The 21667-nt window shown below is 64.6% G+C and overlaps 2 protein-coding genes and 1 non-coding gene across 5 annotated transcripts in view; 2 read left to right on the top strand and 1 right to left on the bottom strand.

Moving 5' to 3' along the window:
• Positions 1-978: 978 nt before the first annotated feature.
• Positions 979-8819, top strand: R3HDM4 (R3H domain containing 4). 2 transcript variants are annotated; one of them, XM_059388435.1, is made up of 8 exons: positions 979-1105; positions 4664-4818; positions 5181-5305; positions 5739-5862; positions 6231-6316; positions 6774-6859; positions 6942-6997; positions 7831-8819. In XM_059388435.1, the coding sequence occupies exons 1-8, from the start codon at positions 1023-1025 to the stop codon at positions 7932-7934; spliced, it is 819 nt and encodes a 272-aa protein (XP_059244418.1). In that variant the 5' UTR covers positions 979-1022; the 3' UTR covers positions 7935-8819. The 2 variants fall into 2 exon arrangements, with proteins under 2 accessions (XP_059244418.1, XP_059244419.1); XM_059388436.1 differs by lacking the exon at positions 979-1105 and adding an exon at positions 2737-3323.
• Positions 8820-9472: 653 nt separating this feature from the next.
• LOC132012644 (U6 spliceosomal RNA) lies at positions 9473-9579 on the bottom strand. The gene has a single exon (XR_009402649.1). It is a non-coding gene; the product is annotated as a U6 spliceosomal RNA (small nuclear RNA).
• A 259-nt stretch (positions 9580-9838) lies between these two features.
• MED16 (mediator complex subunit 16) overlaps positions 9839-21667 on the top strand; it is a 13310-nt gene continuing 1481 nt past the window's right edge. The window contains exons 1-14 of one of the 2 annotated variants that reach the window (XM_059388433.1): positions 9839-9971; positions 11797-11975; positions 12725-12832; positions 13182-13351; positions 14071-14502; positions 15017-15122; positions 17108-17263; positions 17362-17573; positions 18195-18401; positions 18660-18870; positions 19224-19357; positions 19846-20038; positions 20313-20529; positions 21451-21534. In XM_059388433.1, coding sequence (XP_059244416.1) covers positions 11843-11975; positions 12725-12832; positions 13182-13351; positions 14071-14502; positions 15017-15122; positions 17108-17263; positions 17362-17573; positions 18195-18401; positions 18660-18870; positions 19224-19357; positions 19846-20038; positions 20313-20529; positions 21451-21534 — 2363 coding nt within the window. In that variant the 5' untranslated portion in view covers positions 9839-9971; positions 11797-11842. Of the gene's footprint in view, positions 9972-11786; positions 11976-12724; positions 12833-13181; positions 13352-14070; positions 14503-15016; positions 15123-17107; positions 17264-17361; positions 17574-18194; positions 18402-18659; positions 18871-19223; positions 19358-19845; positions 20039-20312; positions 20530-21450; positions 21535-21667 lie in introns of both variants that reach the window. The other variant, XM_059388434.1, reaches the window with a different exon arrangement.

Here is a 21667-nt window from a genome sequence, read left to right as displayed (position 1 = left end):
GCACCATTTCCAGCAGGCTGCGTGTGGCAGGTTATATCCCTGTGCTGTCCCGTGACATGGTCCGAGACCCCCCGCTCTTCTTGTAGATGGAAGGGGCTCTAGATTCCACAGCAGCTTTAATTCTCTACCCCATCCCCTCACTCCCCGTTGCCTCTGAACAAAACCCAGACCTCCCCTCCCAGGACCTCCAGGCTCAGGGATCCACCCTCTGCCGTCTACCCCCATCCCCTGTGCGCTCACTCATCACCCTGCTCTGGTTACTCAGGATGCCCCAGGACCTTTGCACTGGCTGTTCTTTTTGCCTGACATGCCCTTCCCACTTTGCAGCTGACCAGTCCCTCTCTCAGAGAACTCTTCTTTCCTACCCCGCTCGGTGGGGAAGGGGTCTGCCTTGGTCACTGCTGCATCCCCAGAGCCCATTACTGGGCCGTGCCCACAGGGGGCATTCCTTAAATGAAGAAATCCTTAAAGGTGAAGGGGGGTGGAAGCTGATATCCTATTTTTAGGCACGAGTAAACTGAAGCACCCAGCCCAGGCTCCGGGGCTGCCCTGGAACACAGGCGGGAAGGGGCTGGTGGGAGGAAAAGCCGAGTTGGTGCTGGGGGGTAGGGGAGCTGGGGCTTGGGTCCCTTCATCGGTCCCCTGCCTCTGAAATGGATGTCCCCCCTCTCTCCTGGCTGCCCAAGCCTCAGATTCCCAGCCCACCGGCTTCAGGGGCGGGGATCACGCTCCCTCCCCCCTCAGTTTCCCCGTCTGTTCCTCGCGGCTGGCTGTGCCCCTTTCCCACACCCGCAACCTGGAGGCTTGGCTGCGGTCCCCGTTCTCCGCCCCGGCTGTCCCGCTTGACCCCCGGGGCTGGGTGCCCGCCGCCCGCAGCCCGGGATCCGCCGGCTTCGTGGCCTCGGCCCCCGCCCGGCGCGTCCAGCCTCCAGGCTCCGCCCCGGCCCGCCTCTGGGCGCCCGTCACTTCCTGCTCGGGCCGAGAAGGCCCTGCCGGGCGGCGGCGACCACAGCGGCCGAGCCATGGTCGCCCTGGAGAACCCGGAGGGCGGCTCGGAGGAGGCGGCGGCGGCGGTGGGAAGCGCCCCGGGCGGGCGGCGGACGCTGTGAGCGCGGCAGGGCGGGCGGCCAGGCCTCCGGGGACTCCTGCACCCGCTCTGCTCCCCTCTCCCCTGCTGTCCGGCTGCAGCCCCAGGCCGCCCCGCCCCTTCTCCTGGCGGAGACCCCCGAGCGCCGTGGGGTGGGGGTGGGGGGCTTTGTTGCCACCCGGGAGAGCCCAGTCGCGGCGCGTCCGGGTGTCTGGGCAGGGGGGGCACCCCCGGTCTGTGCGTTTATGTGCCTCCGGGGCCCAAAGATGCGCCCCCGGCCCGGTGCCCGGGCGCTGACTCGCGTTGGGGGGGGTCTCCTGCGCCTCGCCCCCGGCTCAGGTGAGGGGTGCCCCTGCGCGAGGCACCCCGGAAGCCGCTTTGCTGTCAGGGGTGTTTATGCACGGGCCGCTGTTCCTGCCCCCGGGCTGGCTAGGGAGCCCCCCCAACCCCGCCAGCCCGTGCTTGCCTGGGGGGTCTCTCGGCCCCCCACCTCCCGAGCAGACAAGGCCCTTTGTTCGCGTCCGCGTACTTGACAGATGCGACGCGTGGGGTGCCCCGAACCCGGGGGGCGGAGCCGCCCACTCTGGGTGCAGACCCGAGGACGGCTGTGCTGGAGTCCTGCTTAACCGGGATGTTCCCGCAGAAAACAGCCACCCACCCTGTGGTCCCGGTTTGTGGGGGGCAAGGAGGCTGCTGCCTCCCCCCCCCCCCCGCGGGCTGGCCCGGCCGCCTGGGCAGTACATGCCTCAGTTTCTCCATCTGTAAACCGAGGTGGGGTGGCGGCCTGTTCTCAGAATGGCTGGGAGGGGGAGGGGGGAGGTCTAGGACCCTGTGCCCAGGAGGAGGGAGCGGCCATTCTTTAATTATTATCTGAAACATCTCACTGTGTAATTTGTCTCATTATACATTTATTATTACTCCTTTGGTATCTCCCCCTGGGCCTTCACCCAGAAGCCATGTGGGCTCTACAGATGTGGGTATTTTCCTTCTTTTAAGGGGCCTTACCCATCCAAGTGGGTATTAACCTGCCAGTGGGTCCCCACGGATGTCCCCAATGCTCCTTCACCTCTGTGTGTCCCCTGGGGGGGGTGCGGTCACTGCTGGAGGCCCCAGGTGGCCCCACCCCAGCCTGAGTCACCTCTGCGCTCTGAGCCCGCCCCCTCAGTTTCCTGCTTCGGGAAATAGGTTCCTCTCTTGCCTCTTCCTGGGGGAGGGGAAGAGTGCCAGAGAAAAGTATATTTTAGCCCAAGAGAAAAGGTGCTCAACCTGATTTGGTCGCTGTTTCTACCTGGACCTGTCCACCTTCGTGGGGCACAAGCAGCTTTCACGATGCAGCCATTTCCTGAGTCCTGTTGGGGCCAGGAAGGCTAGGGTGCTCTGTCTGCGTCCCCAGTTTCCCCATCTGTAGTCTGGGAAATAGCTGACCTGGCCCTTGGCAGGTGCTGGGGACACTCCTGTTCATAAGGGTCTGGCATGGCAGGTGAGGTGTTAGTAAACAGGTGCCTGCCCTATTCCTCAGAGACTCATGTCCCCAGGGCTCAGCCCTGCTCTGACATCCCTGATAAGCCTCCCCCCCCCCCCCCCCCCCCCCCCCCGGATGCGGACTCTTATCGGCCGCAGCAGGCTGCCGCTCTGGGCTCTTTCCAGCTGCCAAGGTACAGACACAGCACGGGAGCCCTGAGGAGGTTGGGGGTGAGCTGAGGCTGGCGGTGGGGGTGCTCAGGCCTCAGGGCATAGCCCTCCGGGGGGGCCAGCCTCACAGTCATTGGCTCGGTGCTGACTTGGTTTACCTTGGCCTGTCTTTGTTGGCGTCTCTGCCACAGTGGGATCTGTGACATGATCTGTGCCTCAGCTGCAGTTCTGTATACTGGGGGTCAGCGCGGCATCACCGCCCTCGTGGCATGGTAGTGCTGGTAAGAAGGAATGTTCCATCCAGGGATGATGCTGTGATCAACTGTGTGATGGGGGTGAGCTCCCCATAACAGGAGGAAACCAAGGAGGCGCTGCGGAGTCAGGCGGGAAGGGTGTCTATCCTGGCCCTCTTGGCTCTGAGTATCCCCTTTCAGACCCAAGGGCACCCACAGAAGCCATTTTTCTCTTCACGTGGCCCGGGGGTGAGCTGGGGTTCCAGGTTCCACAGTGGAGCATCCTAGCTGGGATTCGAACTCGGGACTGACATGCCAGGGCCCAGCTGTGCCTCTGCCTGCATGCCCCTGCTGACGGGGTGCTGGTTCAGGTGTGAGTTTGTTCGTGAGGCAATGGCGTGGATTTGGGGGGAGCTCTTACCCACTGAGCCTTGGCAGCTCACCTGCTCTGCTGGGGCGTCCGTGGCATGGGTCTCAGCCATTCTGCTGAGGTCATGGCCATTCTGCACCGAACAGATAGATCCTTAATGCTGGGGACACTTTAGGTCTGTGTAGGCCCTGAGGAGCACTGGCTTCCTCCCTAATCCTATGAGGATTCTCCTCCGAGAGGAGAGGTTCTCGCGTGGCTCAGAGGGGAGAGGCCGAACTTCTGCGTTTAGTTTGTGTCCGGGGAACCTTGGCTACTAGGAAAATGTGGGGGTACTTTGGATTCTGGGTTCCACTTGGTCTTGGAGTCATGGTTTTTTTTTCCTTTGAGACCTCACCCCGCGTGCGGGGCATGGCCGTGAATGTCTACACGGGGATTGCCGCGTCGTGGGCGAGGGGGGCGGTTAGCTTTGAAGCAGAGCTGGTGATCAGAAACGCGAAGGGACGCGTCATATAGCGGCCAAGGGGCTCTGGAGAAATTTTGACAGAGCCAAAGGGGGCGAGCGAGTGAGCCAGTCCGAGTCTGGGGGAGTGTGCACGGGGTGGGGGGGGATGGCGTGGAGGCCACATGCCCTTGGCCCCTGGTCTGGGGGCTGCGGGGGGGGGGGGGACAGGAAGGCCAGGAACTCCTTGCCAGGACATCTCCTTCCAGTGCTCTGCACGGGCCCCACCCCCCAGTGCCCCAGTGTCTGCAGGTGGCCCTCCTGTCCCAGTGGGAGGCCCAGCCAAGCCGATAATCCATCCCCACATTAATGCATTTGCTTGGAGGAGGGCAGATTAGTTGGGGGGGGGCCCTCCGGCCTGCCTCTGGGCACATGGGGGGGGTGGACAGCAGGGGCTTGCACAATGGGCTCAGGCCTCACCTTGAGCTGCTGGAGGCTGTTGCCTGGTTTACCGGCTGCTGCCCGGGAGATGCTCCGTGCTGTCATGTCTCCTGAGATCCTCGTGGGGGCGGGTGGTGGTCCAGTCCCGCAGGCGCTGGGGCCCACCGGCTTGCAGTTAAGGGTGGAAGCCTGGGGGAGGCGGGAGGAGCTTTTCTTGGTCACCCACCCACCCTGTGGATACGGGCGCGGGTCTTCTCTTCTCTGGCCCCCTGCTTACTGATCAGACCTCCTGGGTGATGAGACCGTGAAGCACAATGGAATTTGGGGGGTCTGGGGTTGTCCATTGCTGAGGGAAACCAAGCAGGGGATGTCCTGGTCCAGGGGCCGATGGGCTTCTGCCTGGCGGTCCTGGCCGGGGTTGGCCCTGAGGCCTGCCTCCCCACCCCCACCCCGGCCCACAGGCCCCTTCCGCGCTGTCTGCCCACGCTAGCTGGCCCCCAGGCGAAGAGGCTGTCGGCCTCCAAGCGGAAACAGCATTTCATCAACCAGGCTGTGCGGAACTCCGACCTCGTGCCCAAGGCCAAGGGGCGGAAGAGCCTCCAGCGGCTGGAGAACAGTGAGCAGGGCTGGGCGCACCTCCTGGGGCTTCCTGGGGCTCCCACGAGAATGGTCCGTATGATGCTCTCATCTGCTGCTTTTGCCCCAGGCCGGCCCTGAGCCGGGCAGTGCTGGGGCAGGGCTGTGAGGCGCTCTGGGCATGGGGGCTTGGGTTCAGCAAGCCAGGGAGAAGCAGGCGTTCTGGAGGTGGAGGCTGGGGGGTTTCTGTGCCTTCTGCGAAAGACAGCTGGAGTGTGGAGGCGGGGAGACGGTGTGCGCGGAGGGTAAAGGCCCTGAATGCAGAGGCCAGGGGTTTCCGTGGAGACATTTGGGGGGTCCAAATGCCACCCCCCAGCCCAAAGGTCATCTGCTTCCGTCTAGCCCAGTACCTCCTAACCCTGCTGGAGACAGACGGGGGCCCAGCCGGTCTGGACGACGGGGACCTGGCACCCCCGGCAGCACCCGGGATCTTCGCCGAGGCCTGCAGCAATGAGACCTACGTGGAGGTGCGGCGCCCGCGCCTTCCTCCTGCCTCCCCTGCTCCTGTTCCCGCTTCCACACCGCACCGGGCCTGGGCCGGTCCCTCCCTCAGGAGCACCCATGGCGCCCAGCCCCCTCGGTCCCCTGATGAACACCGGCTCTGCTTCCCTCGGGGCCCCCACACCAAGCCAGAACTCCTACCCACCCCAGAACTTTCCAGCACTCCTGAGTCCTCTGCCCATCACTGGGAATGAATGAGTCCATGGGAGGCTTAGCGGGTCCACGGCAATCCCCCGCCCCAGACAGGCAGGTCTGCGGGTACCCCATAAACTCTTGGCCAGCCCGGTGGGCAGATGGGTCTAGAGGAGTATGTCCATACACTTGGGGGCCCCCTGTGGTCATTGGCTAAACGGAGAACCTGGGGCTCATGAGCCTGGTTCCTGCCTGCCTCTCTTCTAGGTCTGGAATGACTTCATGAACCGCTCTGGAGAGGAGCAGGAAAGGGTTCTCCGCTACCTGGAGGATGAGGGCAAGAGCAAGACGCGGAGGAGGGGGCCAGGCCGTGGGGAGGACCGAAGGAGAGGTGTGGGCCTAGACGGGAGGTTGGGTCAACCAGGGGAGCGAAGTGGGGAACTGGCTGATCCTGTTGTGGGCGGGCCAGGGATGGGTGGAGAGGAGCCCTGGGGACGGGCTGGGGGGGAGCCTGGCGAGGGGGCGGTACCTGGGGTGGGTGGGAGGAGCCTGGCGAGGGGGCGGTACCTGGGGGGGGGGGGGGGGGCTGGCGAGGGGGCGGTACCTGGGGCGGGTGGGAGGAGCCTGGCGAGGGGGCGGTACCTAGGAGATGAACGGGGAGGGGCCTGAAGTGGGGGCGGTGCTCCGGGGAACGCATGGGGAGGAGCCTGGCTTGTGGGCAGGCCCGAGGCTTGCTCTCCACGCAAGGACATCTTGCAGAGGACCCGGCCTACACACCCCGCGACTGCTTCCAGCGCATCAGCCGGCGTCTGAGAGCCGTCCTCAAGCGGAGCCGCATCCCCATGGTGAATACCAGGCCAGGCTGCGTCTTTCTCCACCTGCTTGGTCTTTTTTGATAGATTTTCCTCCTCCCCTTCCTAATCGGCGGCGGTGTGATGGGAGGCCTCCCCAGTGCGGGTGGTGTTGGTGGAGACGAGGCAGGGGACAGACCAGACCAGTGTGGTCAGCGTGCAGGAACCGGGGCTGGGGAAGGGTTTTCCCCGAGGGTGGGGGGCAGGGACAGTGAAGGTGTGCGCTGCGGGATGCGTAGGAGTCCACCAGGCAGAAGGCCCAGGAGGCCGACAGTTTGGCCATATCTCAGTCCTGCTGTCTTTGGGAAGGGTTCCGTAGCCTCCTGGAACAGCTCAAAGGCCACATTTGAACCGAGGCCTCCGGGCTCCAGAGGCTACCCTGGGCATGGGGCCTGGACAGCTTGTCCACAGTCCCGCGGTTGGCCTAACCCCAGGCCCGTTTCTCCCGCAGGGAACGCTGGAGACCTGGGAGGAGCGGCTGCTGAGGTTTTTCTCGGTGTCTCCCCAGGCCGTGTACACGGCCATGCTGGACAGCAGGTGACTGGGTGGGAGTGAGCACCGTGTCGTCCGCAGGGGTCTGGCCCTGGCCCACGGCCACTTACCGTCTGTTTCCCTCCAGTTTCGAGAGGCTCCTGCTTCACGCCGTCTGCCAGTACATGGACCTCATCTCAGCCAGTAAGTCCTGCTGGCCTGCCGGGCCCCATCAGCTTGTGCGGCCCAGGGAAACCGAGGCCGGAGTCACGCAGGGGTTCGTCCCTCAGGAGGAGGCTTCTCGGGGAGGAGGGCGCCATGAGCCAAGGGAGGGCGGTGGCACAGCGTGTTCAGGCATCAGAGGCCCCCCGTGTGCCTGGCCCTGTGCTGGGCGATGCTGGGGGCACCGATGCTCCCTGGGAGCCTGGCCTGTGCAGGGGCCCCCAAGACAGAGGTGGAGCTCTGTTTAGCTCTAGTCCCTCCGCTGTGACATGCATGTGACATTGGCAAGTGCCCCCTCCTGGGGCCCGTGTCCTCTCTTTTATAATGCGGGTGTCCTAGGGACGCAGTCCCCCAGGGAGGGTCCTCACAGGCCCTTGCTGTGTCTGGGTGCCCCATGGGGTCCGGGCTCTTCATCGTGGCGACCTGCCCGAGTTGCTGAGGAGCCGGTTTCCAGGGCAACTCCAGGCCGCCGCTTCCTCCTACCGGCTCCCTCCAGTGGACTCCGAACTTTGTTCCCGCAGAGCCAGGACCCAGGGGCGGGGCCCGGTGCTTCTCTGCGGGAGCGGAGCGGGGCCGAACACAGAGGAGGAGGGGCCCTGAGCCGACCCGCAAAGGCCTGAAAGCGGGGCCGAGCTAGGGGGGCGCGGGGCTAGTTCAGGTGTGGGAGTGAGGGGAGGGGAGGGGAGGGAGGGAGGTTGGTGGCGCGGGGCCACGCAGCGCTGGACGCCGGAGGAGCCAGGAGGGGTGGAGATGGCGACCTGGGGACCCGGGACTTGCATAGTCCGGTCACTGCTGCCGCCCTGGCCCCCTCACAGGTGCGGACCTGGAAGGCAAGAGGCAGATGAAAGTCAGCAATCGGCACCTGGACTTCCTGCCCCCGGGGCTGCTCCTGTCCGCGTACCTGGAGCAGCGGAGCTGATGGCAGCCCCGCCCCGCCCCGCTTCCCCCCTCCCCGCCTCCCCGCGCCGAGCACTGGCGGACGCGCTCTTGCTCTGGCGGCCCCTCTCTCACTCTGGCCCCTTCCCTGTCCACCTGTCCCCTTAAGCGCTGGGGGCTGGGGCCCCGCCGGACTGGCCTGGCCTTGCCCCTCCGGCTCTGTTTTGCAGCCAGGAGACCCGGCCTGGTCACCTCCGTGTTCCTTCCTTCTGCTTTTCCAGCCCCTTTTGAAGCCCACGCGGGCTGTGAGAGGCTGGGTTTTTATCACTTTTAATGAATTCGGCATGATTTGTTGTACATTTTTAAATTTCCCTTTTGGGAAGAAAAACCAAACACTTGCCCCAACTGATAAATGGGGGGCTTTGTTCTAGTCCCTGCTTTAACCCCCCACCGAGTTTTTTGCTTGGTTGGTGGGGGGGGGGGTCCCTAGGGCTCTGCCCCCTTTTCCAGGAGCATTCTGTCGTGTGTGCGTGTGTGCGTGTGTGCGTGTGTGTGCGTGTGTGCGTGTGCCCTGCAGCCCTGGACAGAAGCTACATCTTAGAGGCTGGTCCTACCACCGTTTGAATGTGTGTTCTCCCCTGGTGGCTTTTGGTGGCTCTTGGGGCCCTCTCTGGTCTGCACACCTCCTCCCTTCATACTGGGGAATTGGGACTTCCAGCCAGAAGCCTCTGCCCTCGGACTGCCCCATTGCCGTGTCCCCTTGCTCCCTCCCCGACCCGGCTCTGGCCTGTTGCCTTGGGGTGTCCTTACACTGGTCACCCCGGCATGTCCCACAGGAGCAGAGCTGGGGCTCACCCCTCCCGTGTGTGTGGCTTGTTGTGCTTTGGGAAAAGTGGAGAAATTCAATAAATTTCTGGTGCTCTGGTCACCAGCTGTGGGTTTTCCTTTCCTCCAGCAGGTGCTCAGGACGTGCTTAGGTCCTGGTCACGGAGGGCTGCAGGCCTCGGGATGAAGGCTCACACGGAGTGCCCCCCCCCCCGTGGGAGGCGGGTGTGTGGGGAGATGCTCCTGGGAGCTCTGGGTCCATTGGCTCTGCTGCCCTGGCTTGGCCCGTTCCCAGGTGCCCAGGTTCGAACCCCAGCTCTGCCACTTCCCAGCCGTCCAGGGTCCAAGAGGGTCCAAAGGTCACTGGGAGGAGCCTCCTGGGGTGGCCCGAACGAAGGACCCCAGCTGTGGCTTAAAACCGCAGGAATTTATGGTCGTGGAAGCTGCAAGTCCAAACTCCACCTGCGGCCGGGCCGGACGCTCCAGAGGAGGGTCCTTTTGCCCCTCGGGGTCGCTGGTTTCCTTGGCTCTTGACGGCCACATGGCAGCCCCTGGCCTCCCCGGTCGGTGACCGGACATTGCGCGGCGACGCTCGTCTCCAGCCACTGAGGCCGGCGGGGGCGCGAGGGCCGGCTCCCCCGCCGGGCGGCCCGTGGGGGCTCGCCCGGGGCTTTTCCCCCTCCGGGGCCGCGGTCCGGTCCGGATTGCTGTAGAAGGTCCCGCACAGACGCCGAAAGCGCGCGTCCCCGCACAGAACAAAATATGGAACGCTTCACGAATTTGCGTGTCATCCTTGCGCAGGGGCCATGCTAATCTTCTCTGTATCGTTCCAATTTTAGTATATGTGCTGCCGAAGCGAGCACGGCAGCAGGCTCCGCCCGGGAGCTATTTATAGTGCGCAGGATGGATGACTTTACAGAGAGGGTGGATTTTCTAAAGAAAGGGTCGGCCACCTATTTTCTTTCGTTTATCGCAGAACATAGAGAATAATGAAAAAGAGCCTTCACTAGAGTTGAAAAGGCGTCCGCTGTTCCACCAAATACAGCCCTGGTGGCTGCTGGGACGCTACCAAAAGGCCTATGCAAATGTACCGGAAGCGGGGCGGAGTCACTGCCTTCCCAGAAGTCCCTGGGAAGCGGCCGCGCTGCGCGGGCAACTCGCTGGTCCCGGGGAAGATGGCGGCGCCGGAGCCGGGGAGCTAGGGCGAGTGCGCTCGGCAGCGGCTGCCCGCCGGCTTGGAGTCTGGGCCGGCCCGGTGAGCGCGGGGCTGCGGGGCCGGCGGGGTCGGCTCGCCTCCGGCCGGCGCCCGCGGCCGGGGGAAACGCAGCCCGGAGAAGGCGGGCCCGGTGGGCCCGGGGCGGAGCCCGCGGCGGCAGGGGGCGGGCCTCGGGGGGCGGCGAGGGCTCTGGGCACGCGGCCGGGGCGCGGGCGGGGTCCGGGGTGGGTGCGGAGACTGGCGCGGAGCCCGGGGCGGACTGAGGGCGGGGCACGGAGAGCCGGGGCGGGCGCGGGGGCCGAGGGTCACGGGGGTTGGGCGGGGCTCCGGGAGGGCGCGGGTCCGGCGGCGGCGAGGCGCTGGGGCTCTGGGACGGGGCCGGAGGGCTTAGGCCGGGTGCGGGCTCTAGGGGCAACCTGGGAAGCGGAGATCGTAGGGGACGGAGGCTTTGGGGGCGAGACTTGAGACTCGCGGGGGCTTGTGGGCGGGGCTTGGGTGTCCCCGCCGGGACCCAGGGGTGGCGACTGAGAAAACCGGGTGGGTGGCCTCGGGGCCTCCCGCGAAGGAGAGGACAGGAGCCCGTGCTCGCCGCTGGCGCGCGGAGGGCCGTGGGGAGGCTTCGCCCCCGGGACCGCCGTCCGCCTTCCAATCCCGCCTCCGCTTCCCCGGAGGCGGTGTCCTCGCGGCTCGCGCGTCTGCCCACGGGCCCCGACGCGCATTGCCCCCGACCTCTTCGTGGCTCCACCCGGTCCCTGGCTGTGCGCGCCGGACCGCCAGAGAGGCCCTGTGCGAGTGTGGGTAGCCCGAGGCCCGCTGGGGGCCCCGTCCACTGGGGTGAGACCCGCCAGTGCCGCGTGGGACTGGCCGCATCACCTCCTGCCCCCACCTTGCCCCCTTTATCCCTTCGCGTATCTGCTCCAGCCCGAGGGGCCTCTTGGCCGCTCCTCCGACACCCGAGGGGCCGCGCACCCTGCGGGTCCTGGTGCAGGTGTTCCTCCGCCTGCCGTGACCTTCCCCCAGGCATGTGCGAGTCTGGCTCCCTCACCGCTACACTGGGATGCTGTTTTCTTGATTAGGGCTGCCTGTGCCTCCATGTTTATTTTATTTTTTTAAAGATTTTATTGGGGGCGCCTGGGTGGCTCAGTCGTTCATCGTCTGCCTTCTGCTCCGGTGGTGATCCCGGTGGTGATCCCGGGGTCCTGGGCCTGCGCCCTGCGTGGGGCTCAGCGGGAAGCCTGCTCCTCCCCGCCCCCCGCCCGCTCCCCCTGCATGTGTTCCCTTTCTCGCTGTGTGTCTCTCTGTCAAACAATAAAATCTTTAAAGAAAAAAGAAATAAAAAAATAAAAGATTTTATTTTTTTAAATAAGATTTATTTATTTACTTATCTGACGGCAAGATCACAAGTAGGCCCAGAGGCAGGCAGAGAAAGAGGGGGAAGCAGGCTGCCCACCGAGTGGGAGCCGGACATGGGGCTCATCCCAGGACCCTGGGACAGGGACTGAGCTGAACGCAGAAGCTCAATCCACTGAACCACCCAGGCGCTCCAAAGATGTTATTTATTCGAGAGAGAAATCACGAGTCAGGGGGCAGAGACAGGGTGAGGGAGAAGCAGGCTCCCCACTGAGCAGGGAGCCGACTCGGGCTCATCCCAGGACCCTGAGATAGGATGCCAGCTGGAGGCACGTGTAACTGACAAACCGCAGGTGCCCTCTCTCCGTGTTTAAAATGCAGCTGCCCTTAACATGGCACGCGAGACTCTAGGGCAGGGGTTGGGCTCCTTTCCTTACTGGGGGTAAGCCAGCATGCAGCGTGGAGCTTGGCGTCCTGCGGGCCCTCAGTGAGTGTCCCTGTCAGTCTCCCTCAGGAGCTGCTGACCGTCCTCAGTGTGTGAGCTGTGGCCTGTGAGCACAATGGATCTGGCTTACGTCTGCGAGTGGGAGAGATGGCCCAAGAGTACCCACTGCCCGTCAGTGCCCCTGGCCTGTGCCTGGTCCTGCCGTAACCTCATTGCCTTCACCACTGACCTTCGAAATGACGACCAAGGTGTGTCTCCTTGCCCTCCAGCCCAGCCCCCCCCCAATCCCCGGTGTCCTACTGGGGGGCCTCTGGGTCTCCAGGCCTGCCTCGGAGCTGCTCCTCCCCCATGGGGGCCCTCTCAGGCTTTTCTCCGCTGTCACCGGGGTTGGTGAGGACCGGAGCCTCGCAGGTGTGCGCAGGACAGATGCATTGCGCTTCTGCATCTGGTGCTGAGCCGGAGTGGGGGAAAGACCCTGGAATCACCCCTTTGGGATGGAGCGGAGCAGGGGCGTGTGGTCTCCTAGGGCTTGGAGACTTGATGCCCAGTTTTCCAGAGATTATATGTCATTATCTTGCTTTTGGAAGCCTCAAAGTCACTTTGTTGGGACTTGTTTTTTGTCTCTTGTTAAAGACTGTGTGCCTGTTAGAGAAAATTAGAAAAGCAGAGAAATTTAGCTTAAGGAAGAAAAGCCACGGGGCGATGCCCACCATTAGGGTTTGGAGGTCGTCTTCTTCCAGTCCTGTTTTCTGTGTCTTTTTGAAAAAATGTGACCACGCTTGTGGTCACCAGCCTGCTTGGTCTCCAGAGGGAACCCAGGAACACAAAAGCCTGTTCCGCGCTAGCACTGGGGCCGTCTACATGGTTAGCAGCAGAGCAGCCCCCTGTCGTCCCCGTGGGGGGGATGTTCCCTGGTTTCCTCCCTGAGGCCTCCTGGGGTCAGCAGAAGCTTCAGCGTGTTAGGGCTGCTGTGCTGAGCGTGCGCTGTCCTCTGCAGACCTCACCCGCATGATCCATATCCTGGATACAGAGCACCCCTGGGACGTGCACTCCGTCAGCTCGGAGCACAGCGAGGCCATCACCTGTCTTGAGTGGGACCAGTCAGGTGAGGACGGGCCAGGGGCGGGTGGTCCGGAATGGCTGAGGGAGACAGTGGTGCTCATCCTTGATCGTAAATCTCAGAGTATCAGAGTATCGGGCTCTGTTTCCTGGTGACGTCCCCAGAGTCCACGGCAGAGACTGGAAGCCTCACCCTGCGGCTTTGTGGCCACTGCTGTTCACACTCCCCGGGGGCACCCTTGTCAGGAGCACGCCTTGTGCCCCTCCCTGCTCCACTGCCACCTGGCCTGCTCCTCCCAGGCCCTGGCGTTCTAGCGGCCGTTGTCCCAGCCCACCGTGAAGGTTGGTGACCATGAAGGTTGGTAACGCAGGTTTGCTGCCCCCACCCCCAACAGGCTCCCGGCTCCTGTCAGCCGATGCCGATGGGCAGATCAAGTGCTGGAGCATGGCGGACCACCTGGCCAACAGCTGGGAGAGCCATGTGGGCAGCCTGGTGGAAGGAGACCCCATTGTGGCCCTGTCCTGGCTGCACAATGGTGTGAAGCTTGCCCTGCACGTGGAAAAGGTGGGTGTCCTACCTGAGCAAGCAGGTGCAGTAGGTGAGATCATTCACCCTGCTTATCTACCTGCTCCTCTTGATGTGGCTCCTCCTCTCCCACGACCAGCATCCTTTGGTTTCTCTAGTCCCGGGCCCAATTCGTGCTTAAGTGAGTTACCCATTTAACTGATGGCCACTGTCCTCAGTCAACCTTCCATTTAACTGAAAGCTGCTGTTCTTAGTAAACCACTCATTTAGCTGATGACTGCTGTTCTCAGTGAACCTCCCGTGGTTGGTACGCTTAGGGAATCTTCGATCATTGATGTTGGTTCTCAAAATCCAACCCACTGGGTTTTTTTCTTTTCTTCTTTTTTTTTTTTTTTTTTTAATGGTTTTATTTGTTTATTTGATAGAGACACAACGAGAGAGGGAACACAAGTAGGGGGAGTGAGAGAGGGAGAAGCAGGCTCTCTGCTGAGTGGTGAGCCCGATGTGGGGCTCGATCCCCGGACCCTGGGATCCTGACCCGAGCTGAAGGCAGGTGTTTAACAACTGAGCCACCCAGATGCCCTCCCCCACCACCACCACACTGTTTAGTTCAGTAATATCCTAGAATTCCTCTTTCTGGGCCCCCAGAGCAGGGTTGTCAGGTCACAGAGGGCAGAGCCCTGAAAGCTGGTCAGGGCCCTTAGCTGGGGTAGGGATTGGCAGTAAACAGACCCCATGCTCCCTTCTCCCCTCCGTAGTCAGGTGCCTCCAGCTTCGGGGAGAAGTTCTCCCGCGTCAAATTCTCACCGTCACTCACGCTGTTCGGCGGCAAGCCTATGGAGGGCTGGATCGCAGTGACGGTCAGTGGCCTGGTCACCGTGTCTCTGCTCAAGCCCAGCGGGCAGGTGCTGACTTCCACGGAGAGTCTGTGCCGGCTGCGTGGCCGTGTGGCCCTGGCTGACATTGCCTTCACTGGTGGTGGCAACATCGTGGTGGCCACTGCGGATGGCAGCAGCGCCTCCCCCGTGCAGTTCTACAAGGTGTGCGTGAGCGTGGTCAGCGAGAAGTGCCGCATCGACACCGAGATCTTGCCCTCGCTCTTCATGCGCTGCACCACCGACCTCAACCGCAAGGACAAGTTCCCCGCCATCACCCACCTCAAGTTCCTGGCCCGCGACATGTCCGAGCAGGTGAGGCCCTGCCTGGGGGGTGACCCCCTCTGGCTGCGGCAGCAGAGCTCCACACGCTTCCCGTCTCCAGCGCTGGGGTCCGGGGTCCGACGTCCGATGTGGACCTCACAAGGCTGAAACCCCGGCGTGGGTAGGGCTGGTCCCCCCGGGGCGCCAGGGAGACCCGGCTCCTGCCCTTCCCTGGCCTGTGGCCCCCACTTCATCCTCCCCGCCAGTAGCACGGGGTCCTCCTGTCTCTGGGACCCCCATCTGCCCTCTCCTTCTCTCTCTCGAGAACCTGGTGAGGACACCAGGCCCCAAAGCCTACGGGTCCCGGAACTTGGGATGGGGTCCTCTTCGGGGACATCTTTGTGGCCGTTGGTCAGTGGTCACCCAGGGCTCCAGTATAAGCACATGTCAGTAAGGCCCCCAACTTCATGAAGCTCTGATAGTTTCTGTGGCTGTACCCTGCTTGCCGCCAGGGTCATGTCTGCCATTGCGGCTGCACCTCTTTACCGGCTGCTGCTGTCCTCAGGTGCTCCTGTGTGCGTCCAGCCAGACGAGCAGCATCGTGGAGTGCTGGTCCCTGCGGAAGGAGGGGCTCCCGGTGAACAATGTTTTCCAGCAGATCTCACCTGTGGGTGAGTCTTCCCACGCCCAGGGGCACTGGGCTCCCAGCACAACATGTGAGAGCTGTTCTGAACGGCTGCATGTCGGCCCGTGCTGCTCTCTTCCTGCCTGCTCTGCGGCCGCTTTATTCCTGTCCTGGAGAGCCTCCTGTGCTGGGGCTCAGACCAGAGGTCTGCCCGTCAGCCCACAGGCGGGTGGCCTGACTGCCTCACGTCTGATGCTTTCTGCAGCAAGCATGTGCCTGCTTGAGGGAACAGCAGTGCAAAGGTCCTGGGGCAGAGGCCAGGAGCTAGAGTGGCTGAGTAAGGGGAGGCACAAATGGGCACTGCAGCAGGAGTAGGGGTACCTGCAGCCCCCTGGGCCACAGAAGGCACTTAATCCTAAAAACCACAGACTCCTCCAAAACGTCTGGTATGTGGTGAGGAGACTGGGGCCCAGAGGGGGTGACCAAGTCCGCTCGGAACATACCTACTGGCTCCCCCCCCCCCGTCCCTGCAGCCACATGGAACTCCAGTGGCTCCAGATGGCAGCGCCCCCCCTCACCCCCCACCAGGGACCCTGGGACATGCTGGCGCCGCTTGAAGCCACAGAGAAGTCAGGAAAGCCCCTGGATGCCCCCCGCCCCCCGGGGCCCACACACAGAGATATTTCCAGTAGATGCCAGCTGGGCTCTCTGCTGATGAGTGCTAATGGAGCCCAGAGTGGCTGGCTGTGCAGGGGGTACTGCACGGAACCGCTGATGAAGCTGTGTCGGGGGCCCCACGGCTCCTGCCCTCACCGGGCGGTTACATAAGCTGCACACCATGGGGCAGAGCGCTTACCGCGAAGACTGTCCCAGCTGCCCTGTCCCCAGACCCCGTGAACTTGGGGAGCTTGTTGGTGGTGGGCAGAGCTGCAGGTGTGTGTGGCCCCCTGCCCTGTGCAGACGGTGACCAGCCCCAGGGCCAGCCTGGCCGTAGCCATGACCTAGCATTTGTGCCCGATCCAGGTGCAGGTGGTTCGGTGAGCTGCCTGGACGCCGCTACGGTTGCTCTTCCCCCTCTGCTGTCCCTGTTAGGTGCTGTATTGCCCTCCGTGGCCTTAGGCAGTCCCAGTGCTCTCTGGGCCTCAGTTTCCCTGGGGGACAGTGCTTGCTAGGACTCCCTCCCTGGGCCCATGGCAGGTTTTTAAGTGGCGACAAACCATTCAGGGTGGAGTTCTCAAGGTAGAGAGGTGGCAGGAAGAAGCTGTGACAGCTGTCGCCATGTGACATACCAGCCCCGAACTCAGTAGCTCAACGCACAGCTCTGCGCTCTGCTGGGAGGGCCACCTCTGCTGCTCCGCCCCAGTGGTGTGTCTGCTCTCACCCTCCAGATGGCTCGGGCTGCTGTCGGCTGGGCCCCTGGTCTGCCCCTGTGGCACGCATGTCCCTGCAGGCTGGCCCCGGCGTGTCCCAGTGCGCACTCATGAGTCTCTGCTTACGTCCTGTTTCCCGAATACCGGCAGCCAGGCCAGATGCACGGAAGCCGCCTGCCCGCCGTCGGGGCTTTCACCACCAGGGGTGTGGGTGCGAGGGGCGCCGATCTGTGGCACTGTGACCGTCCAGCTCAAGCCTCATGAGGCGGGTAGAGCTGGGGTCCCCCCGGGACCCTTAACGTCACAAGAAAACCCCACGCAGGCTGGCCAGGTCTTGAGGGGGCGTGCAGTGGCGGGGTCTGGGTTGTGGTCTGTCTTCTGCTGCGTTGGGTCCTGCCGGGGACGGCGGCCTCACTCCCGCCAGCCCCGTCCTTGCCGTCCCGTGGAGTCCAGGGCAGGAGCAGGTTGGTTCAGCTGCTGTCCCCGGTCCGTCGTGAACCGTGCAGCTGGCTGGGCCGTGGAGCGCTCTGAGTGGTCACTCTGGACCGGGACCCCATGTGTGGGGCCAGGGGCGGGGGGTGGGGGGCCCCTGCAGGGGTCTGGCCTGCTGCGCGTCTCATCCTGGTTTGCTTTCCTGCCCACCCCCTGCCCCCATTTGCAGTTGGCGACAAACAGCCCATGATCCTGAAATGGCGGATCCTGTCGGCCACCAACGACCTGGACCGCGTGTCCGCCGTGGCGCTGCCGAAGCTGCCGATCTCGCTCACCAACACCGACCTGAAGGTGGCCAGCGACACCCAGTTCTACCCCGGCCTCGGTACCGCCCCCTCCCCCAGGCAGGCCCTGCCGGCCCCGACTGCCTGCGAGTGTCCCCGGCCCTCCGCCCGGCTCAGCCGCCCGCGCTCCCACACACAGGGTTGGCCCTGGCCTTTCACGACGGCAGCGTCCACATCGTGCACCGGCTGTCACTGCAGAGCATGGCCGTCTTCTACAGCTCGGCCACCCCGCGCTCTGCCGATGAGCCGGCCATCAAGCGTCCGCGGGCCAGCGGCCCTGCTGTCCACTTCAAGGCCATGCAGCTCTCCTGGACTTCGCTGGCCTTGGTCGGCATCGACAACCATGGGAAGGTGAGCTGTGAAGCTGTCACCTGGCGTGGGGTGTGAGGGGCGGGCCCCGGGACTGCGGTCCCTGCTGCTCCAGCGGCAGGAGGTTCCTCACCAGTGGGGTGGGGCTCCTCCGGCCCAGAGGTCTCAGAGAAAGCTGCACTGTGGCCTGGGGCACAGAGTAGGTCCCCTGCCAGCAGGGGCCGTGAGGACGGTGGTTCTCCACTGCCAGGACGCAGGAGCTCACTAATCCTCACTAATCCTTGCTCCTGGGGGCCTCCGTCTGGACGACGGGTGCGCTGTGCACGCTTGCCCTCCACCCCAGGCCGTGCAGACCCTGGACAGATCAGCTTCTGAGAGCCGCTTTTCCTCATGCCTCCTGCCTGAAGCCAGTTCCCTGTGGCCCCAGCCTCGGCGTGTCCGTGGGCAGGCCAACCAGCGGGCCTCTCCTCGCTGCAGGGGTTCTGCTTCGGGAGAACACCCCCACCCCACCCCCCGCGGCTGGAGAGTGGATTTGCGAGGCCTGTGGAGGGGCGTGGGGGGCCTGGGGTCACTAGGTGCGGGGCAGGGCCCAGGTCCCCTGCCTTGCGCCCTCCCTGCCCGAGGGCGCCGCGGGGCTCGGCCCTCACCGGCGGCTCCCCCCAGCTGAGCATGCTGCGCATCTCGCCGTCCATGGGCCACACGCTGGACGTGAGCCTGGCCCTGCGGCACCTGCTGTTCCTGCTGGAGTACTGCATGGTGACGGGCTACGACTGGTGGGACACGCTGCTGCACGTGCAGCCCGCCATGGTGCAGAGCCTGGTGGAGAAGCTGCACGAGGAGTACACCCGCCAGAACGCCGCCCTGCAGCAGGTAGCGCTGCCGCGGCCCCGCCCCCTGGGAGCCCGAAGCCCCGCCCCCTGGGAGCCCGAAGCCCCGCCCCTGGGAGCCCGAAGCCCCGCCCCCCAGCCCCGCTCCTCCTGAAGTCGGCGCTGGGGGCCCGAGGTGATGGGCCTGCCCCGCGGCTGCCCCTCTACCCTGCTCTGGCAGAAGCCGCTTCCCGGGGCCCTGGGGGAGGGGGTGGGAGTGTCCCTTCCTGCCAGCTGCTCCCACCCCCCTGCCCCCACCCAGGTCCTATCCACCCGGATCCTGGCCATGAAGGCCTCACTGTGCAAGCTGTCCCCCTGCACGGTGGCCCGTGTGTGTGACTACCACGCCAAGCTCTTCCTGGTGGCCGTGAGCTCCACGCTCAAGTCCCTCCTGCGCCCGCACTTCCTTAACACTCCCGACAAGAGTCCTGGTGACCGGCTGACCGAGGTCTGCAGCAAGATCACCGACGCCGGTGGGTCCCGCCCCGAGCCCCTTCACGGGGTCGTCCTAAGCCCCACCTGAGGGGAGGGGGTGTGGACCACCCAGGCACAGGGTGGGGGCGGTCACCCAAAGGCGTGGATGCAGGCCGGCCCTCGGGGCTCGCGGCAGAGCTGGAGACTGATGCTAGCCACAGGGGAGCCTCAGCCGGGCCCTCCCGACAGCCACGCTGATCCAGGGTCCTCTTCTTCGAGGTGGAGGCCTGGGGCGCGGCTCTCCACGGTGCCACAGGGTGCAGAGCTAGGCGGGCCGTGTCTGTGTGTGCTGCAGGCACCGCCAGGCCACGGTGGGCCTGACTGCCCGGGTGTGCCTGACTCCCCGCCCCAGACATCGACAAGGTCATGATCAACCTCAAGACAGAGGAGTTCGTCCTGGACATGAACACGCTCCAGGCGCTGCAGCAGCTCCTGCAGTGGGTGGGGGACTTCGTGCTCTACCTGCTGGCCAGCCTGCCCAACCAGGTGCGCCGTCCGGGGCGGCCCCGTCCCCTCTGCTCTGCCCCATCCCCCCTCACCCTCTGCAGCGGCCCCCTTGCGTCCCCACTGTCCCTCTCTGCAGAGGTGCCCTGACCCGTCCTCTCCCCGGCCCACCCCCCAGACGCACCCTGCACAGGACCTCGGGCATTAAGCTGTGTGCACCCACTCTCCCTGGGGGCTTGTGCCGACGGGTCTGCGCCACACCCGCTCTGACCTCAGTTCACGAGGGTGGCCAAGTGCGTGTCTTGGCCCAGGTTTAAGGCCGTCATCCCCCCGCCCCGGGAGCGGTGTGAAGTCCCTTTTTCCCCTTCCCCACACGGGCTGCCAGGGTGACCACTTTGCCTCCTCCCGGCACCGTGCGCTGGCTGAGTATGCGCTCCCAATGCCGGGGGCCCAGTGGCCTGTTGGCCCGGGTCTGCCCTGGCCCATCTCCCCGCGCACCAAGGTGTCCAGCCGAGGGCCTCTCCCTGCAGGGCTCCCCACTGCGGCCAGGCCACAGCTTCCTGCGGGACGGCCCCTCTCTGGGCCTGCTGCGCGAGCTCATGGTGGTCATCCGCATCTGGGGACTGCTGAAGCCCAGCTGCCTGCCCGTGTACACGGCCACCTCGGACACCCAGGACAGCATGTCCCTGCTCTTCCGTCTGCTCACCAAGCTCTGGATCTGCTGTGAGTCCCCGGCCCTCGGCTCTCAGGCCCCCAGCCATGGTTCAGGTCCGGGCCCGGTCGCCCCCCACCCCCCGGGTCACACCGGCTCGGGCCCCAGCGCCCAGCACAGGTGCTCTCAGAGCGGCAGCCGTGTGCTTGTCCCGGCCGGCTCGTCTCCAGGTGGTGTCCCCTCGTTCCCAGCCCCCTGCCACTGGGAAGGCAGCCCGGTGCCGGTCGGTCCTGGGGCCCGTGCCTCCCTGGTGGGCAGTACGTCCCCTCGGTCCCCTCCCCACAGGCCGCGATGAGGGCCCTACGAGTGAGCCGGACGAGGCGCTGGTGGACGAGTGTTGTCTGCTGCCCAGCCAGCTGCTCATCCCCAGCCTGGACTGGCTGCCCGTCAGCGACGGCCTGGTCAGCCGCCTGCAGCCCAAGCAGCCTCTGCGCCTGCACTTCGGCAAGGCCCCCCCACTGCCCACCACCGCTGGCGCCCTGCCGCTGGACGGCCTGATCCGGTGCGTGCCCACCCTGCCCTGTGGCCCCTGCCTGCGCCGGGCTGGCCACTGCCCTCTGGCCTCAACCTGGACGCTGGCCCCCGGGATACCCCTGCCCCCTTCTCCACCCTGCACTCTGTCATCTGGGGGACACCACTGTGCCTCCGCTCTGCTGCGCGCCCCCACCCCCCGCCCACTGCATGAATCGTCACGTCACTGCCCTTGACTCGGGCTCCAGGCCCTGCAGAGTTGGACCCTGTGCTGCATGGCCTGGGGCTTGTGGCCCGCGGTGGAGGAGCCTAGTGCAGGCGCTGCAGCGTAGCCCGGGGGGGACAGACTGCAGCCTCCGGCAGGGTGTCCTCAGGGCCAAGGGGCCCCTTCCAGACCCCGCCACACGCCACTGCTGTTGGAACGTGTGGGGGTCAGCCTTCAGGGCCCAGCAGCACTGCAGGGCGGCCTCTGTCCCCGCCCTTCAGGCAGGAAAGTTGCGTCGACCCAGGGTCGTGCAAGGGCTCCCGGTAGACGCTCAGGTGACCGAGAGACTCGCGTGAGTTCCCCACGCGGTCTGTTACCTTGGGTGGAAATTTCCGAAAACAGATAAGCCAAAGGAAGACAGGCCTGCACGGCCCCTCCGGGTGACGTGCCCTGTGAGCTCCGGTGTCTTCCTGCCTGGTGTCTTCCTGCCTGTCTCACGGGGTGGGACTGCCCCATGTGTTTGGGTTTCAAGATAAACTTGAAGAAAAGAGAGGATTGATCACAAAGAGGTTTTAAGTTCTGTGTTTTAGAAACATTCAGACTTACTTAATACCCGGGTAGCCCCAACCAGCCCCCAGGATCCTCCCACGGGCAGTCCCACACCTTCCGCCACACCCTTGTCCGCAGCGAAGGGCCCGCATGTCACGCGGGTCTGCCGAGCCGCTCACGTGCTCTCTCGTCCTCCAGGGCTCCGGGCCAGCCCAAGGTCGACCACCTGCGCCGGCTGCACCTTGGAGCCTTCCCCACGGAGGAGCGCAAGGCTTGCGCCAGGTGAGCGCCGCCTGCCGGCCGCTGGGTGCATGGTCTAGGTCTCGGCCCCAGGGGCAAGCAGGGGTCTGTGTCCTGGTGACTCAGAGATGGTCTTTTTTTTTTTTTTTTTTTTTTTTTTTTTTTTTTTTTTTTT

This window comes from Mustela nigripes, chromosome 2 (genome assembly GCF_022355385.1).
Source record: "Mustela nigripes isolate SB6536 chromosome 2, MUSNIG.SB6536, whole genome shotgun sequence".
Taxonomy (NCBI): Eukaryota; Metazoa; Chordata; class Mammalia; order Carnivora; family Mustelidae; genus Mustela; species Mustela nigripes.
This window is presented reverse-complemented; position numbering and strand designations above follow the sequence as displayed.